At 42.6% G+C, this 25,757-nt stretch overlaps 2 protein-coding genes across 4 annotated transcripts; both read left to right on the top strand.

Annotated features, from left to right (window-relative positions):
* Positions 1-582: 582 nt before the first annotated feature.
* On the top strand, positions 583-5,786 carry LOC308111606 (protein limb expression 1-like; the record flags this gene model as incomplete). Its single annotated transcript, XM_080466568.1, has 6 exons — positions 583-658; positions 1,001-1,206; positions 2,023-2,337; positions 3,234-3,311; positions 3,398-3,723; positions 5,774-5,786. The coding sequence occupies 6 exons, from the start codon at positions 583-585 to the stop codon at positions 5,784-5,786; spliced, it is 1,014 nt and encodes a 337-aa protein (XP_080322694.1).
* Positions 5,787-5,820: 34 nt separating this feature from the next.
* epg5 (ectopic P-granules autophagy protein 5 homolog (C. elegans)) lies at positions 5,821-25,365 on the top strand. 3 transcript variants are annotated; one of them, XM_080467714.1, is made up of 45 exons: positions 5,821-6,417; positions 7,392-8,030; positions 8,333-8,593; positions 8,698-8,896; positions 8,993-9,129; positions 9,216-9,323; positions 9,415-9,488; positions 9,635-9,743; positions 10,851-10,965; positions 11,044-11,194; positions 11,310-11,471; positions 11,604-11,761; positions 11,878-12,029; positions 12,297-12,437; positions 12,534-12,695; positions 12,777-12,899; positions 13,041-13,303; positions 13,377-13,517; positions 13,604-13,748; positions 14,229-14,426; positions 14,601-14,708; positions 14,802-14,924; positions 15,181-15,347; positions 15,443-15,679; positions 15,798-15,921; positions 16,021-16,165; positions 16,438-16,609; positions 16,715-16,877; positions 16,971-17,113; positions 17,225-17,381; positions 17,612-17,806; positions 17,887-18,100; positions 18,680-18,870; positions 19,012-19,219; positions 19,304-19,379; positions 19,803-19,906; positions 20,022-20,197; positions 20,632-20,850; positions 20,933-21,142; positions 21,900-22,044; positions 22,140-22,382; positions 22,574-22,787; positions 22,912-23,130; positions 23,236-23,350; positions 23,455-25,365. In XM_080467714.1, the coding sequence occupies exons 1-45, from the start codon at positions 6,364-6,366 to the stop codon at positions 23,635-23,637; spliced, it is 7,743 nt and encodes a 2,580-aa protein (XP_080323840.1). In that variant the 5' UTR covers positions 5,821-6,363; the 3' UTR covers positions 23,638-25,365. The 3 variants fall into 3 exon arrangements, with proteins under 3 accessions (XP_080323840.1, XP_080323839.1, XP_080323838.1); XM_080467713.1 differs by having other exon boundaries at positions 8,698-9,129; XM_080467712.1 differs by having other exon boundaries at positions 8,698-9,129; positions 10,851-11,194.
* Positions 25,366-25,757: the final 392 nt, after the last annotated feature.

Raw genomic sequence — 25,757 nt, 5'->3', positions numbered from 1 at the left:
ATGGAGCTCAGACTCTGAGCTCCGTGGCTTCAGATTTGAGTGTGAAGTCAAAAACATCCCTCAGACACTGCTTGTGGGGTACAGAATTGTCTAAATGAAGGTGGATATTGGCGATGAAGGAGAAGCATCTGTTACTACTGATGGTATTCAACTCTTTTCCACAATGTTTGGTTGAGCTTGACAACTTTGTTGAGGTTCTAAAGTGCCTTGTCTGTCTGTTGGGGGATTAGCCAGCTGCACCGCTCGAGGGGAGGGGCTCAGCATTCCAGCTCTGCACCTCTGTGTGTAAGCAATGTGCAGAGGGAGCGAGGGGCCCTCTGAGCTAATTGGCAGAAAGAGGGACAAAGGTGGTCTGCTTCAAAAGAGAAACCCTAGCGAGATGTTCACACAGGAGACGAGGAGGAGGAGAGACAGTGGGAGTTTGGGAAGTGGACGAAGAGGAGCCTTCAGGTCTAGTTTTACTGTTGATGTTCTCATCCTTAATAGAGTGATGGCTGCTTGTTTGTAGGGTCCTGAGTGGGGTTTTAGTGGATCATTTAAGGGAGAAAAGTTGCTTGTCGTGGAGCAAAAAACTTGGTGAGGATGAATGAAGGGAGAGTGGAAGAAAGCATCATGTCTTACCTCTCACAGAGTGAGGCTGACACCAGCAACAAAGACTGTGAGTACCTCAGAAACTGTGAGAAGATGAAATGTTTGATTCACTGGATGATCTTGCTGTTTTTGATATTAGGATTAGACTTGCATGTACCACAGATTTGTTCAGGTTATGGACTGTTTTCTTTACCTCTTAATTCCACTTTAATAATCACAATTTGCGAATGGCCAGATCTTCCCTTAGTTGTATGGTCAGGTCAATATTAATGTACAGTTTTCTAGATATACGTTCAACCAGAAGACTGATCTAACAGTCTAAAATATTTTTTTAAAATTTAAATTGAAGACAGATAAATTGCACCCACCAAATTAGCCAAACGTTGTCTTTCCTTCATGTTGTTGGCAGTGAATGTGGTGGCCTTTCTCCATAACTTCTGGGAGCAGAAGCAGGAGGATCAGTTCAATAGTTCCTCGGATCAATCGGATGGTTTTGGTGGGAAGGCAGTCAGACCGACAGAGAGTCTGCTTCTGTATGAATCTGCACCTTCACCTTGTCCTCCTTACGTCTGCTACGTCACGCTTCCTGGAGGGAGCTGTTTTGGTAACTATAAGGTGTGTTTGTTATGATCAGGGCTCTCCTGCCACATCTGTGCACATAGTGATCTTGTTACACTGGTGCTGTTAGTATAACTCAGAATAAACCCCAGTTGTCATATTTGTGCAGCGGAAAACAACAGCAGCTGGTGGTGTTTAAACATAATGACCACAAATAAAGTCTGAATGAATACTTTTATTGATATGGACGATATTCATATTCTGGATATATCCTCATATAATTTGAGAAAGTAGGGAAAGCATATCAGTTGATAATGCAAATATAGTAAGTGATGAACAAAATATGTGTTACTATATACTAGAATTCTATCAAATAAAGAGTACTTTTCACTAATATCTTAAATATGATAACCAATGGCACAAATTGTACATTAACTGATTTGTATTCCATTTTAATTCATGATGCATCACATTCACTTTCACTCACACAGTAATATGACTTGCAGACTTTTTGAAGGACATTTAGTGGGAATAAACAGCTTTTCCTTTTGAATCCCATGATGCTTCTCAATGGGCTTATTGTAAGCCAGACAGCCACCCGCAGCTCAAACAAGGCATGTGATTGGTTATCTGTGAGGGCCTACAATGTCCTATGCACAACAGTGATTTGAGTTCTGATCCCATGATTAGCTGTAATCAAGTGTAAAAATCATGGAAAATGTACAAACACAACTGGTTCAAGTCAGTCACCTGGTGGCCGGTACAAATCTATTGCTACTTACTATTTCAGTTTGATGTGATACAATATGGCTACTTTTATCTATTGCCGCTCTTTTTTCTTCATCATTGTCCTCGTCACCACCTCGTCTTCAGGATTGTGACACCCAAGCGGCGGCTCGGAGGGACGCGGCTCGTGTGGCCCTCATGAATTCAGTTGTGAACAAGTTGCCATGTCGACAAATCAGCCCTCAGTTCATCACTCAGAGTCTGCAGCAGGCAGCCAGAGAAAGTGCTGTAGGTGTACATCAGTCTCAACAGTCAGCTTTACACCTCATTTCCTTCCAAACTAACCATTTCTGTTGTCTTGTGAAGGTTTTGTTAGAAGATGCCAGTGATTCGAGCACCAGTATAGGAACCTACAGTTTGCTGCTACACTCCTACATGGGAAGGACCATGTTGGAGTTCCAGGTAAAATATAAAACTATAAAATAAGGTGGGTTCATCATGTGGGGTCGATGGAGTAACGATGTGATGAATCATGAAGATTTTCTTCAAAGGAGCTAGACATGATCCAATTCTTATTATTCAGCAAAATGCAACTAAATTCACAACCAGTTCTGATAAATGTTTGTTTAATACAAATATTGCGGCCCATGTTTGTTTTTTGTATTTCACTCTCCGACCCTGAGAGGGAGTGGAAGTATTAAACACCTAACATTCTATACCTTTGTGTAAATAATCACATCTGCAGAGAGAGGGTTATTAGTCGGAGGAAATGGGTTCATTATCATTCCTTCTAAAGCAAAACTTCTAAAAGAGGGAAACTTTCTAAGCAAAACACGCACCATACACACACGTATGCAGGCAGACACTGAAAGTGTCATACAATTACAAAAGGTTGTGCACAATGATCTTCAGCATTGAGATGTTTGTCTGTGATCTGTAGTCGTTAAACATGCTTTGTGCATTAAATGTTGAAGAGTTTGCAGGCATGCAGAAATAATAATTAAATTAAAAAAAAAAAAAGATTAACCTGGTTGAACCCCTGTGTAATGCTTCCCACCTGTGTCTTCGGTCAAGTTTAGTTAATGCTCTGACACTTTGTTTAACACTAATGTCAGTCGCTCCTAAACACATGGCAGCTGCTCACCCTAGTGAAACCTCCCTCATGCATAAATGAATGATTTCTTCAAACTAATGAACTGTAGTTTAACTATTGGTCAAAGTAATGATAAAATGTTATCTTTTTACAACTTGCATACACGCCTCTGGGTGTATGGTTTAGTCATTAACGCCTTTACTCATTGGGTTGTGGAAGACTTTCACTGATTTTCTCTGTCTTTCTCACACTCTTCACACGATAGGAGATGATGACAGTTTTCCAGTTGTTGCACTGGAACGGGACACTGAAGGCACTCGGGGAGCGGAAGTGCTCTCGTCAGGTACAAGTCCTATTACCACAAATTGTGATTAAACAGCTGCATCGCCACGTTGCACTGATTGACCTCCTATTTTCCCTCCACCCCAGAGCGTGATTGCCTATTACTCCCAGCGAGGGCTTGATGAGTGCATGCGCAGCAGCATGGCTCTGGATTGGCTGGGGCGGGAGCAGAGGTCACCGGGGCTGCTGGGAGTGGAGCTGCAGGCGGCCCAGAGGGAGCTGGCATTGGCCCGCCGTCAAGGCACAGAGCTGCGCTTCTATAAAGAAAAGACAGAGATCCTCAGCCTGGCTCTGAGCCAAGCATATATTCACCACACACCTGAGGTCTTCAGCGACCTACCGAGCCACACATACAAACAAGAACAACTCCCTTTACACACATTATATAGTCAGGACATGGAAGTCAAGATAAGGTCGCCCTTCGGTCCTTCACCAACCCTCCATAAAAGCACAATGCCAATAGAGTATCAATCGTCTGACACACACACAACCTCCAACACTTTTATTCCATTCCATGGTTTTGAATAGATTCAATTTGAAGACACAGGATGAACAGTCTGTTATAATACTCATCATTAAAAAAAAAAGAAAAGAAAAGAATGAATCAAGGACAAACTTTTTGACATAACCAAACATTTTCCTTTTCATTATGTTTTTGAAAACAATATAGAGACCTCACTGTTTATAATTATTCGTCATTCAGCATTTTTTTTCCCATTATTTTGTCTTATAAATATTGTTTTAACATCAAACTTGGGTTTTTTTTCTGGCCAAATACTTACTAAGAGCATTTAATGTATTCTTAGCATTATCAAAAAATAATTTTTAAAAACTGTTTAGGTGAAGTGTTGAAAACATAGTTAGTCACAGTCCATTGATATATTTCTCTATTTTTGAAAGGAGAAATCTTTTTTTTTTTTTTCTTTAAATATTTCCTCTCACTGTGATTTAAAATGTATAAAGCACTCTGCTTTTTCCCCCCAGCAAAAAGGTTCAGGTACCATCAAGTATCAGGATTACAAATATGTAACCATCCTTATTTCTGTTAATTCTTCAAGTAAATATGCTGGAAGTGTCAAGTTAACTCAAGTTCCATTTTACCACAAATGGCACTCAAACGGTGATGAATAGATTCCCTAGTTAGAATATAAGAACAATTCTCATTTTCCAAAAAAGTTATGTTTAGTTTCACCGATTTTTCCAACATAAGCAGCTTCAGTAGATTTCTACTTATATAAATCAGTCTCAGAGACAGCAATCTCAACATGTTTCCCATGATCTGTCACCTTCATCTATTCATAGACACAACCATGCACATGCCCACACACTAATGGAAACAGCTGCCATAAAAGGTGCCCACACACTCGGGGGAAACTTTGGATTCAGTGTCAGGCCCATTCTACCACCTGCGCTCAATGTGAATGTTCTGAAATGTGAACTTTTGGTCTAGCTATCAGTAATAAAAAGTATTTGTATTTTTTGTTATCTTATTTGAAATGGGCTCTGTTGTCATATAGCTTCTTATTATGGTACATGGCATCCTGCATGGAGAGCTCAATGTTTCATCGCATACACATGTAGGAAAAATGGACGACAGTATATTTATTGATTATTCAGGCAATAAATAAACAAAAAGCACAATGGCTACATTAGGGATTTGCTGAGGGGTCTTCAAAAATTAAAACATTTAATATTCATTGAACAGCATCACACAGATGCAATGTGAACATTTACATATCCAAAATAAAGTAAGGTAGCAAGTAAATCATATTGCTCTCGCCGCACAACAAGAAGCTCTGGATTCAAATACTGACCGGGCCGCTGTGTGTGGACCTTGCATGTTCTTACCGTGTGTGTTGGGGGGTTTCCTCCAGGTACTCCAGTTTCTTCCCACAGTCCCAAGAAAAATGCATGGAAGGTAAACTGGTGGCCGTAAATTGCCTGTAGGTGTGAATGTGAGTGTGTGTGGTTGTCTGTCTCTCTGTGTTTTCCCTGTGATGAACTGGTGACCTGTCCACGGTGCATCTTGCCTTCAGCCCTCGCCTAAAGTTATCTGGGATTGGCTCCAGCGCCCGTGACCCTGCACAGGATAAAGTGGTATGTAAGATGGATAGTTGTACTTCAATAATGTTTTCATGTATCCATCTTCTTTATTTTATTTCAATTCCAATCTCTCAATAAAAAAGACAGTATGAAGTACTTTAAAAAGACTCCTGCTCCTTCAAACAAATGGTTTTTTGCTACGAAAGATAATAAGTGATGATGATGATGATGATGATGATGATGATGATGATGATGATGATGATGATGATGATGATGATGATGATGGTGGTTGTGATTGCATTTCTTATTAAAAAGTGAGCAAACACTGTATTCTTAGCTGAATCGTCCTCACTCTCCTGAAAGGCCTATGTAAATATTCCCCATGTGTCCGGTCTGCGTGTCCTCTCCGGGATGCCGTAGAGAGGTGGAGTAGTCACGTGGTCCGAGGAGGCGTTTGCTAAGTTCCTGGAACAAAAACAAAACAAAACGAGAGTGAAGCGGCGGACGTGGAGCTTCTGTCGAGTGTCACTCACTTCAGCCTGTTAGAATATATTTCTGATGGTGCCACCAACGGCGTGTGAAAGCCGGAGCCGCAGGAGAATAATCACTGAGCTGAAATACAATGGAAATGTTCACCAGCTAAACGTTAGCGTAGCTAAGCTTCGTCCTGAGTAGAGTTCCATAAGAAGGGACTGGTTTCGCTCTCCTAAAACGTAATTGTAGCGTATATTTAAGAGGCCCTGCTTGTTATGACCAGTAGTCAGTGACGGGATGCAGCAAAGTGTTCCGGTGCCAGACACTGACAGTGTTTATCTCGACACCACAGTCAGCTTTTAGCTGCTTATCACAGTCAGACGTGGCTAGCTGCTCCGGCTAATGGTCGTCTGTTGTTTACGTCCAGCGACTGTTCGCTCTCTGCTGATCAGCTGGTTTCTGCTGGTCGGCGGAGTTTCCTCCCGGAGACTCGTCACTCAGCCGTGGACTCGAGCTGATGCGAACAAACACTAACAATGGAGGCCGTGAGACAAAAGAAGAGCAAAACAAAAGCCAGCGGAAAATCTCAGGTGAAGAAACCCTACTGTTTTATTTATTTATTTCTATTTATTGATTTTATTCTCTTCACAAGTTAAATTACTTAACCCTGCAAGTATTTTTTTTTTTAATAACAGATTAGTCTATGTAACCACCAATTTCATTTTAAGATGAAAAAAAAATCTGGAAAACACTTTATGTGCAGTTACTCATACTCCTTATACTTTTACTCTTCAGAAACGATAACACACTTTAAGCTCGACAAAACACTCGAATGCGATGCACTATTATTCATTAATTATTACCAGATCACTAAAGGTGTTATTCCTCCAGTCACACATTGTGTCACGTGTAGAAAACTGTTGCACAAGCAGAGTTTTTGAAGAATAGAGATGGAAGCAATGTGACATTATCACGGTTCTTCAGTATGTTTTAGGGTCCTTAGAGTATTTACATTTTACATTTTCAGATTAAATAGAAGTTGTTTTGCTTCAATGTGTATCCTTTAAATAATACGACTCATTTCAGTTTACATGGATGGGACTGTAACACATAGAGTGTAAAATGGGTTTGTGTCCATCTCTGCATTTCATGCATGACATATATTAAGGGGTGTCACAAATGCTGTTGAAAGACCAAACATAAAGGGAACTGTTCAATGTGATTATATGTGTCATGTGAAAGCTCACTACTACATGATTTGTACTTACAAACTTGAGCAGGCGATGTGAACAAAGGAGAAGGTTTAGAGCAACAACACCTCATCTGGTTCTTTTAAAAGAAATGTTTGAAGCTGTCATTTAAAAAGAAAAAAAAGTTCTGCTTTTTTACTTACGGAATAGATTTTGACTATAATTCAGACTGTTTCTTTCTACTCTCTGGGGTTAAGTTGAATCTACTGTTTACTCTTTTTGTAACACAATCACTTTCACTATTAGGTGAAGAATATTATGCACACTCTGGACTCGTCAAGTTTACATGTCTGTTTGTTCATTTATGTTCTCAGCTGGCCAAGAAGCACAAGCAGGTACAGGAGGAAAAGGAATCTACAGCTCCCACGGCTGTCTGTGATGAGGCCTCCAACTCTGGCTTTACAGATATTCCTCTAAGTTTGCCATATCAGGAGCCAGAGGAGCAGCAGCAGAGTCGTGTGGAAACTCCTCAGCCTACTGCACAAACATCAGACTTGCCCTCTCAGAATGAACAAACGTCCTCATCAACGACTTTGTCCACATCAGTAACGACTGAGGCTCTGCAGTCAAGTCTGAATGTGTCAACGGAATCAAAAAAAGAGAAGGATGACAGTAGAGTGGAAGCTCAAAATGCCGAGCTTAAAGTTGTGCTACCAGCCACCGAGCTCAGAAAAGACACACAGCTGTGGATACACCCTAGTGTTTCAGCTCAGTTTGAGATCTTAAATGTGCCAAGTGCCCCAGCACTCTACCCATCTGTCCCTACATTGGAAGAGGGTCCAGTGATACAGCTCTGTGAGGAAATGGCGAGAAGCTGTATAAAAGAACCTGCAGTGCTGGCGCTGCCTGAGCAAGAGTCTTCTCCTCCAAGTTTGCAGCCTTTGGAGTCTGTGGCTGAAATTTCGAGGAGTAAACTCTATCCAGAGTTACCGAAGACGGCTCCAGAGATTGAGGTGATTTCCAGCAACATCAGTAAACAGTCGGTTTACAGAGTGCTTGAAACCTATTATTGCTATTGCTATTGCTATTGTTATTGTTATTGCTATTGATATTGCTATTGCTATTGCTATTGCTATTGCTATTGCTATTGCTATTGCTATTGCTATTGCTATTGCTATTGCTATTGCTATTGCTATTGTTGTTAATCACATAAGACACCCTCCTAAACAAGAGGGTTAGTTTCTACTTTGAAATTATTCAAATTATATTTCTGGTTGTTGGTCATTTTACATGTTATGCTTTTCTTTCTCTGCAGTCCTTCACCCTGGAGCAGCTGAGTGTCTGGGAGCCAGGCGGAGGGTTACGAGTGTTTCTTGAAGTAGTTGAGGTTTGTGCTTCTCAGTTCTGCACTCTGGCCCGCCAAGAGAACCATGAACTGACAGAACTGCTGCAGAACTACTGGCGCTGCCGCAGACAGCTCACGCAGTCACATACACAGCTGCACACGCAGACGTCTGATTGCAGGAGCACGCAAAATCGCCTGTGGAGCTTCAGAGATGAACAGCTCACCCTACAGGTGTTTTTTTTTTGTTGTTGTTGTTTTTTTTTTAACCATTAGCCAAAAATGTACTGTGCTCAAAGCAGTGATAGCAGGTCGTTTTAACGTTTCCTTTACAACAGGGTTTGTGTGCAGACCAGTCCAAGGTGTGTGGATACCATCGCTTCCAGCAGGCAGAGTTTAACCAGAGTGTGCTGGCTGAGCTGAGGAGGCTGCTTGAAGCTTGCAGTGAGCTGCTGCATCAGAAGGTGGTTCTACATGCATACACTGCTCTGCTGTCACGCCTACAGGTGGAATCATACTTGTATCGTTTATTGAAAGGTAAGACTTTTTACAATACACTTCACAATCAAATACTGCTACTGTCTTATTCTGCTTTGCAGAGTCCATACAAAATGTTTTGTCTCTTGATTTCAGATTTTTCTGGCAGCCAAACACAGCCCCTGTCCCTCCAACCCTTGAAAGAGGCCATCAGCGTCCTGTTTAGTTTCACACGCAGGGTCCTTGATGATGCACAGTTCCAGACAGACATCCATCTTTGGCTGGAGAGATTGGTATTCACGGCTGAATGTTTCTGCTCAGTCTTTGTTCAAGGCCGTTGGTTTGTGTTTCTTTATGTGTTTCTTGGTCTGCTCTCCAGGTTGCTGTCCTGTTGCATATTGGGGAGTCAGGAGAGCATCTTTACCTGCTGTGTCATCTTCTGTGCTGTCCTGCTGGCGTGGGAAAGTGGGCCACATCTTTTCTTCAGGTCAGTTATCGTTAATCTCTGCTGATTTTCTATTGTTGTCATTGGTTATGCAGACAGATGATTGTATTTTTCTTTTCTTTGTCTGCCCCAGATTCAAGTCTGGGGGAACACCTGTGGAGTGCAGCACTTCATGCAAGCTCTAGCTGTCCTAATGTCACCTGCCAGGTAAACATAGAAGTCTTTCTAGCAGTAAATATCAGTTATACAATAACTGAAAACTGTACATTTTTGTCTTTTTTTTGTCCAAATCAATATTTCAGGGCCTATTTACTCGTCAATTCTAACTTTGTGCTGCTCTATTTTTGACCCAGACATCGAGCAGAGTTCTTAGGCCATATGAAGCCATGTGAGAGCCAGAGCTCAACAGGTTCTGGACCTGACTCTGGAAACTGGACCCTGGTGGACGAAGGTGGAGAGGAGGTAAGCATAAAGAAGAAGATAATGCATTTTGAAAAAAAGGAAAACAAAAGCTATAGCAGTTTTCTCAGTACAAATGTCCCCAGATGCCTAAAAGCATTCTGTGGAAGTATTTCAGTCCAGTTCAAAGAGTTTTGTTTTTAAAGTTTCAACAGCAGTGACAAAATACAGTTTGCCCAAATAAATTGGTTTGGACACAGTAGCAGTGACATGAATATCAAAACAACAATAGGATTGATGTATAATAATTAGTTTTCAACACCAAAACAGGTTGTATGGCCAACATTTTGGGTTTGGGACAAGATATTTGTTTACTGAGCTCATAGCCAGAGTACTTCAGGGACCGACTGACTAATTTCCAAGTCTTCCAAGTTTTCATTGAATTGCACTCATTAATTTGTTGTGTCATACTTGCTTCGTGAATGTGTTGAGAATTGGCTGTATAAAGTGCTGTACAAGTCTGCAAAAGATGTTTTGACAATGAGAGAAACTTAAATTGAATTGAAAGTTTGTGAACCCAGGAGTGTGGAAGTTATAATGTGAACATGGTATCTAATATATTACTTCATGCACATGTAAATGCCAAAGTGCTGTTATCTGTGTACTTTGTACACAAAAGCAAGTTAAAGCATGTAATGTTATCTTTGAAAATACTAATATCTGTTGTTTTCTTACATTGGTGATGTAGTGGATGATACATGTACAGTGGAGATAGTATTTTCAGAGAAAGTGTTGTGGCACATCGGGATATTTATATGTCGACATTGATTTTTAAAAGAGAATGTTCTGTTTTTTAGTTTTTTGCTCTGTTGAGTCACATTTTGAAGCTGTTGGGAATAAGTGACAAGTGACCCTGTGACCATTTAAATATCAGTCTGTTGTCTTTAAACTGCCAGTACGAGTGCGTTGCCTAGAAACTACTTAGTTTTTAAAGTCTCAGCAATTGACATTATTTCTGCACAACACATTGTGTTTGATAACATTCACAGTGTTCCTCATCTTGTTGCGAACATAATGCCATATCAGCGCTGGTTCATATAAAAAGCAAGTCCTTGCTGCTTCATGTCGGCCGTTGTGCACACTCAGCCTGCATTACCCTGCTGTGTTTAGGACGAGGACCCAGAGAGCAGCTGGTTGCTGCTCTGTGAGGAGGATCTGATCTTGCTGCTCACCCAGTTCCCGTTCCAGCAGCTCTACTCACACATGCTGGGCATGAACAAAGAGGGTAGGCAGCGCAGTCTGTCCTGTCTGTCTAATTGTGCACGTCAGTCGTTTTATGAACTGACAGATGGATTGTTTCCAGGTGTGTACAAGCCCCAGGCCTGCTCTAGTCAGAAGATGATGCGTGTATTTGCCTTTGCCTCCACGCTCATTGAAATTCTGGCTCTTGGCCTCCAAACATATAACCGAGCCCGATACAGACAGCTGGTCAAACGAATAGGACACATCATACGGTCAGAGAACCAGTTACACATGCAGAATCTCAGCACTCACACTTCAATGCGACACCTGAATGTTGAGAAGGGCATTACCTGGAATGACATGTTTATGTTTTCTTGACTCCCTCAGGATGACAGTGTGTTATGTCAGTGATCACTGGGCTCAGTATGTGAGTGTGACTGATGATGGGGGATCCAGCTCTCACATGCACTCCCTGTCTTTGGAAAAGCTGCAACAGGAATACGATCATCTTTTCCTCCGAGCTGTTTTACACGTGCTCAGAAACAAAAGGTAAAAAGCTGGTTCCAATTTTCCAGCTCTGCTACAAACAATTTAGTTTACAGGCTTTTATATTGGCTTCATAAAAACTTCACCTAAAGGTTTATTAGGGTTGTTTGTAATTGTTATGTTCTTCTCTCACAGGTTGGGCATTTGGCTGTTTATGTCTGAGATGCCATATGGGACATTGTCCAGCTTTATGCTGTGGAAAGTCCTGTATGTGATGCAGTGTGCAGAGACAGCAGGAGTAGACACACTCAGCACAACTAGTGACACACACTCCTGCATTCAAGCACTCAGAGGTATCATTATACAGCTTTTATAGGCTTTGGAATTGAAAAAAACAGACGTCAGAATTAGTGTCAGTCTGGAGTTGTTAATGTTTCGTTTTGGGGGTTTTCCCTCTTCCTTATTGCAGATCCAAAGCATCACGAGAGGTTTGAACAGTGGCTGTGCGAGGTGAACAGTTCTGACGGCATCTCCCTCCTCACTGCACTAGCTCACATGGCCACTCCTACTCAGCACTCTGACCCCACCTTCATTACCACCATCACCATGCTGATTTACCAGGTACCAAATAATTTACTGGAGCAAAACCCAATGCCAATGAAATTTCAATGTCTATCAAAATCAGTTTGATGACATATGCTCATCTGTTGTGAAGCACCTTATACATGTTTCAACTTGATTATTGCGCAATTTTGTCTTTATATTAGGTGTAACCTTTTCTTCTAAAGAGCTTGACATATGGAAAAAGAATAACAAATGCATCACTCGTTATGAAGATTCATCTTGCCTGATTTGAGAATCCTCAGTATTCTTCTAATTGTGCTTCAGGTGTCTTACGTGAGCATGTCAACAAGAGAGATTTACTCCAAGGTGGGGAGGGAGCTGCTGGCTGCCATTGCAACGGCCCACCCATATGTGATCTCTGTTATCCTAGAGCGACTGAGAGAGACCATACAGACAGTGGGAATGGTTTGTACTGCTATTTTATAATGGTGTCATTTTCTTTTCTCCATTTATAGTAACTATGAAAGCTTTTCTGACTAAAAGGAATTTTATGTTTGTTAGGTGGCACTGTACTTGTGTAAGGAGCTGCCTTTGAGTTTGTGGCAGCCGCGACCAGAGGAAATCTGCGTGATTGGTTCCTGGTTGCTTCAGCATCCTCTGTCTGCTGTGGAGAACCGTCTGGCCTGTGTTATCCTGGAGGGTCTGAACTGGGGTTACACACAGGTAGTCATGTGTTCTATAAAAATTCACTTTTTCTGAGAATTCCTGAGTCATGAGTTGTTCGGTTTGTGTTTTCTCTTGCAGGATGGATCTTTGGCCTTGCCTTCATTTCTTCACAGTGAGGTGGCTCTGCTCGTGGCCGAAGCTTATCAGAAGTACCTTACAGACAAACCGTACAGTGGCCTCATATCAGAGGGAATTAAACAGGTGACACAACCACAACCAAGTTGTTCACTGTGAACCAGCATGGCTTCATAACGTGATGTAAAATTGTGTGTTTCTCTCTCTCTCTCTCTCTCTCTCTCTCTCTCTCTCTCTCTCTCTCTCTCTCTCTCTCTCTCTTTTTAGGTGTCTTACCTTGCCAGTGTCCTTCGTCTGGGTGTATCTCCTGAAGCCTCATTCAGTCAATGGGCGTGGCAACTCTTACTGAGACTCAAACTCCATGGCAATGCCCAGAATCCCAAGGGAGCCTGGGCCGTCCCCGCTTTGGCATCCAACCCACCACCAGAGCTTACACACTCACCCAGCATGCACTCTGTTCTCAGGGCTGTAAAAGCAGGCATCCCGATTGGATGCTACCTGTCCATTGCCATGACAACTGTAGGACACAGGTTTGTTCTGAAAAATACAATGCAAATATTTCCAGGTGGATTGAATTCATGGAGACTTTCACTGTGGTTTCAGCCTGGAACATTTTTGCACTGATGGAGTTGGGTTGCTCAAAAGTCTCATTCAGTCTCGATACCTGAAAGCTGCCGTGCATCTGCTGGATAACATCCTCCCACCAACCTACACCCTCAGCTTTTACCTGCTCAACAACTCTCAGTAAGAAAGATGCTTCAGTCATTCTTCAGCTTTAGCATCTCAAGCTCTGACTTGTACCTTTTGTATCCCTCTTTTGTTAATGTCAGGTTTGTAAGTTGTATCCAGTTGTTTCTGCAGTATGACAGCGTGTGTCCTCAGGGTGTGACACAGCAGGTCACACATCGAGTGGCACCGCTCTTCACAGGAACTACCTATGGAGACAACGTCCGACTGTTAAACAGTGTTATTCAGGTATTTAAAAAAAAGCTATACTGAAATGACTTTGCATCTTGTGCCACCATAAAAAACCATTATAAAGCATAATTTTGGAGCTGTGTTAAAGTTTGTGGACTTGGCCAAAGCAGAAATAAATTAAAATCTCCTCAAGTTGCAAGGAAATAATTTATGTATTTAGACCTCAATTATATGAAGTTAGTTTTACAACATTATTCACGACTGGAGTAACCATTGTATTACTTTATGACACTGGTATTGCTAATTTACTAAAAAACATGTTGGTAGGTTTTCATCAGGTTAAGATAAAACCAATGTGAGGAAATGTATATGTATATGTATAATGTTGCTTAAAAAATGTCACTAGGTATCCGTATGATCAGGAATGGAAAGAAAAATGTTGATAAACAGGTGGAATTGGCTACAAATTATAAGGACAAGATCAATTCTGTAAAGTTCTACATTTATCCCAAAACAAGTGTTTCATGTGTCTTTCAGAGTCATGTGTTGGAAAGCTCACAGCCTGGCCGTGTTGGAGCCGCCGCAGTACTGGAGTTTTGGGTGGGAATTCTGACTCAGCAGAATTTGTGGTATCGAGACAAAACAGTCTTATTCCTCATGGATCAGATCTGCTGTGCTGCCTTCAAACACCACCAGGAGGAATGTGTGCAGAAACTCCTCTACCAACAACATAAGGTGTTGTTTGGCTTATATAATTTTATAACTTTCATGGGGCTGACAGGTGCAGATGGTGGATATCGCCCTGTAAACCCCCTTCAGTTCTATTATAAACATGAGATTAACATTGAATGGCTTACACAATGCAAGGTAGTGTGATAAAATAACAATATTTATTGGTATTTAATCCAGAATGCCTTGGGTTACCATGGAGACCGTGGTCTGCTCTCCTCTCTGGTTGGCTGGATTGCTGGGAACATCACACCCTCTTTCATTGAGGGCCAATCCCTGAGTGAAGAGGTAGGGGTCCCCAAAGCAGCAGCAGTCTGTGAAAGCATGTATTGATCATATTGGTGGCATTTTCTCTCCTGATGGGCCTGTTGTTGTTTCTAGGTTTGGTTTGCTTGGTTGTTGCTGAGTATGGAGGGTGTGTTCGAGGAAGACTCTCAGCTGAGACGCTGTGTTGAGCATGAACTCCTAGCGGAGCCCAACATATCCCCAGATCAAGCCTTGAAGGTAGAAAACACAAAGACTAAAGTTATACATTGATTTACTGAGGTGGAAACATTTCAATGACTGTTATTCATGGTTACATTTTACTGAGAAATTTCACAGTAAAGTGGTTGTGTAATGTAATTTGTGACCTTAATGAATGAATACATGCTATTTGCAAAGACAAAGAGCTCAGATGTGTGCTAGAAGTTTGGCATTCTGTTTGTAATAGAACTTCCAATGTTGTATTGTGTTAAGGGTGTTTCTGTGTTTGAGCTAGAAGGTGCAACAGAGGCTGAAGTTGCCAGTCGCCCCATCACTACAGCGACTGCAAGTGTACCGCTGGGCATGTCAGGCTGTCGCCACACCCCCTGATCACCTTCTGCTTCCCCTCATATGGCAAAAGTTCCTACAGCTCTACCTCAGACAGCCGGGACCGGAGTATGGGTGTGTTTCACACAGATGCTTTATAATCTCCTGCTGCAGAAACCTGAAATAAAAACACAAGATTTATTTCCATCTGTACGTGTGATGACGAACAGGCTAGCTGCGGGGGGATGCATCGGCCGAAGATTCTTTCAGACCTCGTCTCAGGCTGCTTTACTCAGAGATCTCAAGCTGAGAATACAAGAAGTGTCTGACTTTCACTACGCTGCCAGCCAGGCGCTCAAGGTGCCGCCACCTCAAACGCCATCGTCAGACAGCCAGGGTGACGAGAGCCCCAATAATAACCAAACGCCTTACCTCACGTCTCCACAACTTCACATAGAGCTGGTCAGGTAGGTCACTCATGCTAAAGATCCGCACTTGCATTCCCTCTTGTTGTTTGGAAAGTTTTTGGCAACACTGGTTTGTTTACAGCTTTCTCTTTCAGCCGATTCATTGTTTTGTCTACAGGTTGTTTGGCGTTTTTGCTATTTGGCTTGAAGATGAGACGCTGCAGAAGCAGGAGGTGTATCTCCCCTCTCTTCCTCCAGAATACGAGCCACACAGACTCGCACAGGTCATGCAGCGGCAACAGGTGACTGTTTAAATATATAGTTATAATATTTAGTTATTAGTTATGTATCAAAATAGGATTTTGTTCATCCATTAAATGTGTAACGACATGTTTTTGTAGGAACTATGGCTCGAGTATATTGACCAGGAGCGTTTGCAGTACGATGAGAGGGAGGTTTTAGCTCTCTGGGAGAAGGTGCAGAGTGAACCAGTTTTCCTGCAGACACAGCAACCTGGATTCACTGACTACACCAGCCTCAGCAATGGTATTGACAAAATTCTTGTTCGACATCCAAAAGATTGTTTGACTCATTGCATCTGATACAAAGTTGTAAAAATAAACACTCAAATGCAGATATAATTCTTGATAAAACTAGAACAAAAGCTGCAATATAGTCTTGGCTTGTCACGGTGTGTCATATTTCAGTGCTATGACTAAGACTTGCTGCCACAGCATAACATATCGGTTCTTCGTTGCATGGATCTTCCATGGAAATATGTTTCAATGTTGGTGTGTTCTTATTATGTTTTTATTCAGCAAAGGAGCGTATCCTGTCCAACCTGCAGAAGCATCCAGTTCCCCGTTCAGCTCCTGAACTGCAGCAGCTGAAAGCTCCAGTGGCTGAGGTCCCCACTTCCTGCCTCTCTGACTGTAAAGCTGCTACTGAACTGCTACAGCAAGACCTCAGCATTTTGAAAGAACAAGCCAGGTATGTGGTGACCGTGTAATAGTAGAACATGTCATTACCACAGGGAAATGCACACTAGTTTGTACACACAAAAATGTGAGTGCATTCTGAAACACTTGTTAACAGGATTGCAGTGGCACGTGAAGCTCAGCAGGTGGCCTTGGAACATGAGCTGCTGGAAAGTCTTCCTTTACTGTTTAAGAATCAACCAGAGCAAATCAGCATGCCTCTGGTGTGTAAAGGAAAAGGAGGGCAGCCGTGTCAGGGACCAGCAAACATCACCTTCACAGTACGGCCAATCTCCCTGCATTTTAGCCACTTTATATTGTACCATTATGCCTTGCTTAATTTAATGACTGTTTATGTGGTGTTAACTATACAGTGCGAGAGTGTCCAGAAGCAGGAGGCTGTGCAGACTCTGATATCTTCACTGCGCAGAGACATCAAGAAGCTCCAGACTGATGCAATGGCTCCTCCTCCTCAAAGTCTGGCCCAGGCTGCTGTCCACACTGAGAACTTTATCACGTCAGTGTGATGTTTATGATGTTTGTTCAGCACTAAAATAGGCAAAGACTGAAATGTTTCATTAAAAGCAATGATGTTTTGACACGCATGTGCTTTGTTTCATGTCCCCAGGGCTCTGGTTAATATGCACAAAGCAGAAAAATCTCTGGCCGTACAGCAAGTCGGTGTGTCAGCCTTTTACCAGGTGGTGTCCTTTGTGTGTGAGGATACGCTACGACATCCCCCGACCCGCCAGTACCTCTCATCGTGTGTGGAGATACTCGGACAGGTGGCCATACACAGTCCAAATAAACATTGTGACAGAGTGGACAGACTGTTTCAGTCAAACACAAAGGGACAAATGTTGAATATGTTTTCAGTAAACGCCAGAAATCACTATTTAATGCAACTTTAGATTCTCCATCACAAATAATTGATGCAAACTTGAGGATATTAATTGAAGTCGGTCTGTGATGACATTCAATATTATAATCAAACTCTTAATTTGCCTTTTCATAGGTGTTTATCCAGGGCAATGCAGAGGAGTGTGGCCGTGTCCTCGAGGCCATTCTGGAGCAAAGGCATCTTTGTCCCCTCATTTCACCCTTCTTCACCCCAAACGCAGCGCCCAATCAGCTCGTCTTCCTTTACCAGGATGTAGTGACGTCGCTACACCTGGATAGCGCAGATGTTGTCTTCATGCTACTCACTAAGGTTAGTTTATATGCACACAAAACTCTAGGAACACTGTGAATATGATGACGCACCATCTTAGCCATTTCTCTCTCCGGCAGTTTGATTTGCCCCAGTGGCTGAATGAAGCTCATCCTGTGTTTTCGGAGAGGACCCGCTTGCTGGAGTTGGTACACGGAGCTCTGTGTGTCTGCGGCCGAGATCCTGAGCCTGAGCTCCTCACACCTTTTCACCTGTTCACCAAACACTGGACCTGGCTCTTACGCCACCACTTCCCTGACCATTACAGTGATTGTGTGCGTCTGCTCATGAATAGTAAGTTAATCGTTCATCATTTGGTTAGAAAATCAAGAGTCTCTTTGTTCTATACTATTAAAGAGTGTAGAAGATTTTTTTTTGTTCTATACCAATAAATATGATGTAGTTTAGTTTTTAATGTCCACATATGAGACCTTTCTCCAAAGCATATTTAAAGGGAATGCTTATGAGTACTTTCTTTCTTTACATGATGCAAACGAATGAAAGCATCTTGAGGCTCATATTTTTAGTCCTTGTATGTTTTGTTCTGTTTTGACTCCTTTTTTTTTAAAGTCCTCTTCATCATTTAGTTGATTCAGTCAAACACACTCACCCTCCTCAAAGAATAACACCTTCTCATCTATGCAAGAACAAAAGATTAAAGTGAATAATAAACAAAACCAAAGTTAGCTGTATCGATCTATCAATCAAGAAAACAAGACCTTCATTTATAATGTGTGTTTATTGAGTCATCTGGCAAAGTCAAGTTGGCTATTTTGTGTTTTAAGAAAAGAATATTCCACAGTTGTGATAAAGAATTTCAATAGACGGCAAGGAAAAAAAATCTTTCTTTTCTTTTCTCAATGACCTTATCAGGCTCTTCCGACCAGTTGTTGAGTCCAGAGTGCTGGAAAGTGACTCTGCGAGTTCTGGGATGCTTACCTCCATCCCGCAGCTCCAAGAACAAAGGTGAACCACTGCCCGGAAGCACTGCTGAGGTCCCGGGCCGTGCCGTCGGACCCCAGACCACTTCCTACAGATCCTCCATCAGCCTCTCTCCCCAGCAGGTAGCTGATGTTATTACTGTGGTCTGTAGAGTCAAACCTGGTCTGATAAAACACACCAAAGATTGAGTTTGTGTGTCTCCTGAAAGACAAAATTTGAATATGATGAAGCTATGTTTTTTGCTTTTCATCGGTTGCAAACAGGTGGATGAAACCGTGGACTGGTTGAGTGATTTCTTTTTGAAAAGTCGTTTCAATAAAGCCGACCTCCGCAGCTTCGGCCTCTACTCTACCTGGACTCCTTACGTCAGCGATGTTGTTTCTTTCTGGGACCATTTGATCAGTTGTTTGATCAGTGTGCAGCTCAGCAGCTGTGCCAGAGAGTCTGTGGGCAGCAGCAAAATAATGAAAGGTAACTGCAGTGTGACTCGTGGCCACTTTTGGAGGATAAAATTCAGTCCTGTGCATATCCTTTATGATCGATGCCTTCCCACAGCTCTGCAGGATCTGCACAGCAAGATTGTGAAGTTGTTTCAGCCATGGATCTTTCCTCTGGACACGGGTGAAGGCGGGTAAGTGTTGCTGCCTAATAAAGCACAGAGAGGGGCTGAGCCGGTGTTAGCTGTTCAGGCAGGGATGAAACCAACGTGAGCACAGACAGAGCGGAGAGCATATCAAAATAATCTTCATATTTAATCATAATATTTATATTCATAACCAAAAATCATCTCTGTTTTTTATGCATATTACTCAACTGAAGCATAAGCAAGAATCTTTTTCAACTTCATTAGTTTTTATTCAAACTTATAGCACATTTCAGACAATACACATTTGTGTTCATGTGCGAAAAAGATTTTTGTTGTTTACTGTTGAGCTGTACAACTCTCCTGATTAGTATCATTAGTGATTATGTCGGTGCTGTATTAAAGGGAGGAAAAGAAAAGGCACAAACAAAAAGGATTGGAAATGTTGAAGGCGTTGTGTCTCTGTCGCAGTAACATCAAGTGTTATCCCTGGCTGGAGACGGATGCAAGTGCAGCCGGATGTCTGGTTGGCCTTTACACTCAATTGATTGACACGCTTCATCACAAATTCAGAGGTCAGTTATTTTCGATTATATAGATGAAGTGTTCATCTGCAGTGAAATGTGAATTTGAAGAATTAGACAGGATCTGTGAATGTCTTATACCTTATTCGCTGTGTCTGTGTGACAGAGCGTCTGCTCCCTGGTCAGAGAGGAGCTCTGTGGCTGTGTATGACACAGTACTGTGAGAGCTGTACTTCTCCCCGAACACCCGAGTACCTGCTGTATCTGTACCACACACACCTCCGCAGCCTGCCCTGGAGACACCTGCACCCTGACACTCAGCTAATGGAGCAGCTTTTCAGTGTAAGATGCACTGCCCTCTCACCTCTGACCCTGCACACCACCGGGGAACTTGTTGGTCTGAGAAATTGTGTCTCATCTTGTACAGTATCATTATCATAGGTTTCCATGATCAAATGTAAATAGATTTAACTTATTTAACACTTTTCCACTGTTGTAGCAGCTCCCAAAGTGCTTCACAGTGTCAATCACATTCACCCTTTTGAACGCACAGTCACACACCAATGGTGACGGTTAACGTCAATTTCATGTCCCCCAGTCACGACTGAGACTTTGCTATAGTCTCCACTGCTACTTAACAATCTGAACAACATGCAGGTTTTACACAGTGAGAAACAATAAATTACAACAGTCCAATTTCACTTTGGCATTGTAGTTTATCTAATGTTTGTTTTTTGACCGTTTTAATGTTGTTTTCTGCCTTTCTGTGCCTTCAGGTTGAAAGAGGAAGTCCAAAAAACTGCTTTCTGTTCATGGGAGAAGTGTTATGTGAAGTCAACTGGGTCAGCGTCCTCAGTGACCACTTCAAAACGACCCCCAGCGCAAAAGCGTATCCAACTCTACCAGACTCACAGAAGGAGTCACATTCCATGTTGGTCTATTTGCTGTACATGCTGGTTTGTCTGGCAAAGGAGGAACAGCTCCTCACGCAACAAGTAAGTCCGAGTTGTTGTGATGACACGTCAGTGTCCGATACCTTTTGGCCTTTCTTCACTGTTTTCCCTCTTCAACCTCCAGGAGTCACCTCTGCTTAGTCTGCTGGTTCAGTCCACCTCTCTGCCCTGGCACCAGCTGGACCTGTCCTCGTACCAGAGCATTCTGGGATATGTCAGCACTCACTACCCGCCCTCTCTCCTGCTGAATTTGGAGTCTGGACCTCAGCTTCTGCTGAAGTGTCTCCGTAGTGCTGCTGGGCTTCACCCCCACCCCAGCGAAGCCCCTCACCAGGTAAGACAGTCCGGCACAGTATGTTTTCTAAACTCAGATTTGCTCACGTATTTTCAAATATTCTTAAAGTGTCTGCAGTCTTGTAATTTCAGTAGTGTATTCATTTATGACTCGTTTGCCTTTTATTCCCCATTTTTGTCTCGTATTCACTCTTTCCTTGTCCTTTCTTGTTTTAATTGCGAACTGTAACAAGCTTCTTGTTACCTACAGTGGGGTTTGTTTACTGCTTGGTTAAAACAGTGAGGGTAAATTACTGAATATATAGTGTCAAAACAGCTGTGTGATACAGAAGAGCCTTTATGTTGGAGAATATAAAAATTCATGAATCTCTTATATCTGTGTCTGGACTGCCTGAGGCTTGTGGTGTGAAAGTAGGAGGCTCGGAACATCCACACTAAATTTAGACTTAAACAGTTCAGTTTGCTCTGCCAGTTGTGTTTCCAGCTGACAGATTCCTTTAATACCTCTATAGGATCCAGCAAGTTTTATTTCATGCCTTGAATTTTAGCAAAGATCCATCAAATCGTTAAAGCAAAAAATTAGCTTGAAAGAGCTGAAGTCTCTAACACCTATAGTTTTGGTCTTAATACAGCTGAGGTGGTGTTTGTATCCCACTTATGCCTATTGATGCATATTCTACACATAGCAGTGGAGACACTGGAGGCACTTTGCTGCCATCTGGCAAGCTAAAGTCTCGATATGGATCATACCCAAATTTACAAAAAGAATATTCTGTGTATTCCTTCTCCTTCCTCAGGAGGAAACCCTGAAGGCCGGAGCATACGTCTGCTGGAGCGTGCAGTCGCTGGTGACTCTGGAACAAGGAGGTGGGATCACGCTCAGCGGTTTGGAGGCCCAGCTGGAGACACTTCTGGAGAGCATCATCACGTTCAATCCAGCTGGTGAATCTTCACCTTCTTCCTCATCAGTGTTATAGCGGCCATAACTAATCAATTCTTCATCACTTAACCTGTACCACAATGTTTTTCCTCTGCAGAGGTGGGTCTGGAGCAGAGGCACATGGCTTTCTGCAGCCTGTTCAGCGACACTCTGGCATTGCTGAACGGAGTGGGCGTCTCCACGGGGGAGGCCCTCGCTGCTCACGTCATTACCTGGCTGGACAGGAAGGGGCGGGGCTTTCCTATTCTGCCTCTGCTCACAGCCTGCTCCCGATGTCTCGCGTCAGTCCGGCACATGACGCGCATCATGGAGGCCTGTATTACGGCATACTTTAACCATGGTAAGCAAAGCAATCACAGAGTTAGTTTATTGAATGAAAGGCACATTTTTAACCTCTGATATTACCGTCAGTTTTTCGTTGACTAAGAGCTAATTTAAAAAAATAAAAGTTGGTTTAATGCTTCTTAAGGTTATATTCTTCTCAGTTTTTTAGAAGTACATGTGCATCTCCTGTCTGTTGTTTCTCTTCAGCGGAGGAAGAGGCTGTGGGTTGGGGTCCTGTGTTGGCATCGCTACAGGTGCCTGAGCTCACAGTGGAGGATTTCCTGACTGAGAGCCAATCAGCAGGCAGCTTCCTGACACTCTACGCCTTCATCCTGCAGCGCCTCAACACTGAATACACAGCAGCCAATGAGAGGAGAACTCTGGCTCTAATCAACACATGGACCACTCAGGTTTTTCCCAGGTTCAAACCTCTTCATTGTTTCACTTGTTTCCATCTTGAAATGTAATTTATCATATTAAGATGGGGGCTCTGTCATCAGCATGAATATTTCACATGTTAAGATGTATTTTTATTTTCCTCCCAGTGGTCCAGGGGATGAAGCCAAGCTGTTTCTTTGGTGGCACAAGGCGCTTAATCTGTCAGCAGAGCAGCTGCAGCCGCAAGCAGGTCAGACTGAAGTCTCAGGGGTCATCTTGGGTCTGATAAGGTTACACACCAGGCTGCTGCAGCTTGGCGAAGAACGACTGAACTCTGGGCTACTCGGAGCAATAGGCCTCGGGAAAAGATCTCCTGTTTCTAATAGGTAAACTAAATCATTTTCATTTGCAAATTAAAACATCATACGCAGAAATAGAGTAGAGTAGTGATTTAACACAGTTATGTTGTTGCTTGTGTTCTGTATGTGTAGGTTTAGAGTTGTGGTGCGAAGTCTTGCAGCCTTCCTGTCCATCCAGGTGTCATCAGAGACCGAGCTGCGTCTCCAACCCACCACTGACTTGCAGCTCTCTGCAAAAGCGCAGCAAGTATGCAAAAAAAAAAAACCTGCAGCATGTTCAGTTTTTACTCTGTAATAATGTTCTAAAAATAACATTTGTCTTGGGGTTGTTTGTTTTTTCTGTGGATGCAGACTTTGGGGATGTTGGAGGCCATGCCCAGCAACAAACAGTACGCTGAGTTAGAAGATGCTGTGAATAAGGCGGTCCAGTTCATCCGCTACCCTGGACACTGTCTCAAAGATGGACCCCGACTGCTGGCGCTGCTCGCCAACCTCCTGTACCCTGAACTCAGATACCTCCACATTATTCGCTAGCTTGACTCATGCTGGAGATTCGAGGACTTTACAGCTCCATGTTCAAATATAGGGACAGTAAATATTTGTTCTGCGCAGGCAAAATCTTCCTGCAACGCGAAGCTTTGAAGTGATGAAACTGAGACTGAATCGCGTTTGTCATTCAATCAGCAGGAGCTAAAGGTTTCATCAGTCGAGGCTTTGTGTGGCAAAAATGGACTGCTCATTAAAGCCGACTTTGCATTTGAGAAAAATCCTGTTTGACTGGTTCACAGCCATCAAAAGATCATAACCAGTCCCGAGCAATTCTTATCTGTGACATTTGTTTGCACTTTACCTGTATATGTTTATGCCTTGTTGCTTTTTGCATATGATGCCTGTTGTGTCAAAACATCCTGTTGGTTACTCTTGATTTGCATATATTTATTGAAGCAGAATTTGTGAAGCAGAATTCAGCACTGCATTTTAAGTGTGAGTTTCGGACCTGCATGTGAAATATTTGGATCAAGTTGAAGGACAGGTCTGATACAAGCTTGGTAGTACGTTCTTAATATGTGCAGGAGACAAACCAGGAAAGCTGGTAAAGAGGCTTCACTGCCTAATGCTACTCTTACTATTGAGGCTACGAGCGCTACAATCTCAAATATCGCAATCTCTGGTACTGTACAAATTCAGATGGATCTAGTCGGATGCCTGCATGGAGTTCCCATGTTGAAGAAGAGAACATTAGCCAGTATTATGTTCATGTCCAGCCAAAAGTGCTTTCCTTGTTTCTGCCAAAGAAATGTTATTTCCATCTGCTCGGCTACTTAAACCTGCTCCTCCATGTACCCAGGTTGTTTTTCTGTTCTCTCTGAACAAGCACACACTCCGGAACAAACACTTCGTTCCAATTACAATGTGCCACAACACTTGGCTTCCTTATAAAGTCGTATGAGTGCTCCCCTTCAAATCGCTAAAGCTGCAGGGACTTAATGCTGAAGGAGAGTGTGTCTATATATATGTTCTATACTCTCATTTAACAATGGAAACCTATTCAATTAGACTTTTTGTACACTGAAGACAGATTTCATACTTAATTGAGCTTGCCATTTTGCCACTTCTGCTGCTCTGTGCCATCTCGGTAATAATCGAGCTGCACTTTAGCCGCCTGAAGCTCGTCTTACTGCCGGTGTTATGTGGTGACTGGTAATGTCAGAAGCATTTCTCTTTTTTTATGACTCACTGATCAGGAATGGGTCTGTGGGGCCGCTGCAGGATGGAGAATCACACAGATAGGCTTTACAAAAGGAAAAAACATTGCACAATAAAATGAACTTAATGTTTCACAGCTGGTTTTTATCAGTTTGATACAGCGATCTGGGCCTATATGTACAACATGGAGCTTCTGAGAAAACAAAGACTGGCAGGTCCGGTCACCTGAGGACACATCCGAAAACAGAACTCTAACCTGAGCTGAGAGGAGCGAGCGAGTAAGTCAAAGAGGTTCAGATAGCAAATAGCAGCACAATGCACTGGAGCCTCTACCATCTAAAAACAAAAAAGTGGCCTTAAATTGTCATATTTTCAATGCGTAATAGTGCAGATTGTTAGACTGATAATTCATCTTCTTTACCGAGGATACTCATTACAGTGGGCTTTGATGAGGATTGATCTTATTGCATCTGCATTATATTTTATTGTTCTCTGTATCTTTGTAATTGAGCATTACATTTACTCCACAGAAATAAAGTGCAACATTCACCCAGATCTATCCAGAGAAGTGTGTATGAAGCCAGCTGAGCGCATTTCTGTGCACTCGCGCATACATACATTCAGTATCCTCGTCTGACACCGACACGTCTTGTCTGGGAGAAAACCTCTCTTCAGGCAACAGTGGTCTCTATGGTTACGGGAAGGGTAGAAGTGAGAGAGGAGGTGGAGAGGACGGGGTGTTCTGAGGCTACGAGAGGGACAGAAAAGGGTGGGGGGGGGTTGTTTGCATATACTTACTCCTGTACCCACTTTGCTCTTGAATACAGCTTCTGGTGTCGCACGCTGCTCTCATCCCCTGCCATTGAGTCGACCTTCTGTCTCTCAGCTCAGCTGGAGTTCACTCAAGCAGGCGTGTTTATGTGACAGTTTGCTCTCAAGTAATTAGC

The sequence above is a fragment of the Lipophrys pholis genome (genome assembly GCF_963383615.2).
Source record: "Lipophrys pholis genome assembly, chromosome: 7".
In the NCBI taxonomy this organism is placed as follows: domain Eukaryota; kingdom Metazoa; phylum Chordata; class Actinopteri; order Blenniiformes; family Blenniidae; genus Lipophrys; species Lipophrys pholis.
This window is presented reverse-complemented; position numbering and strand designations above follow the sequence as displayed.

Bases quoted from the DNA above. Each gene is read 5' to 3' on its own strand.
- epg5 (XM_080467712.1), top strand. From the start codon at position 6,364: ATGGAGGCCGTGAGACAAAAGAAGAGCAAAACAAAAGCCAGCGGAAAA. The intron at 8,031-8,332 runs GTGATTTCCAGC...CTTTCTCTGCAG, and splicing joins AGACGGCTCCAGAGATTGAG to TCCTTCACCCTGGAGCAGCT. The intron at 23,351-23,454 runs GTATGCAAAAAA...CTGTGGATGCAG, and splicing joins TCTCTGCAAAAGCGCAGCAA to ACTTTGGGGATGTTGGAGGC.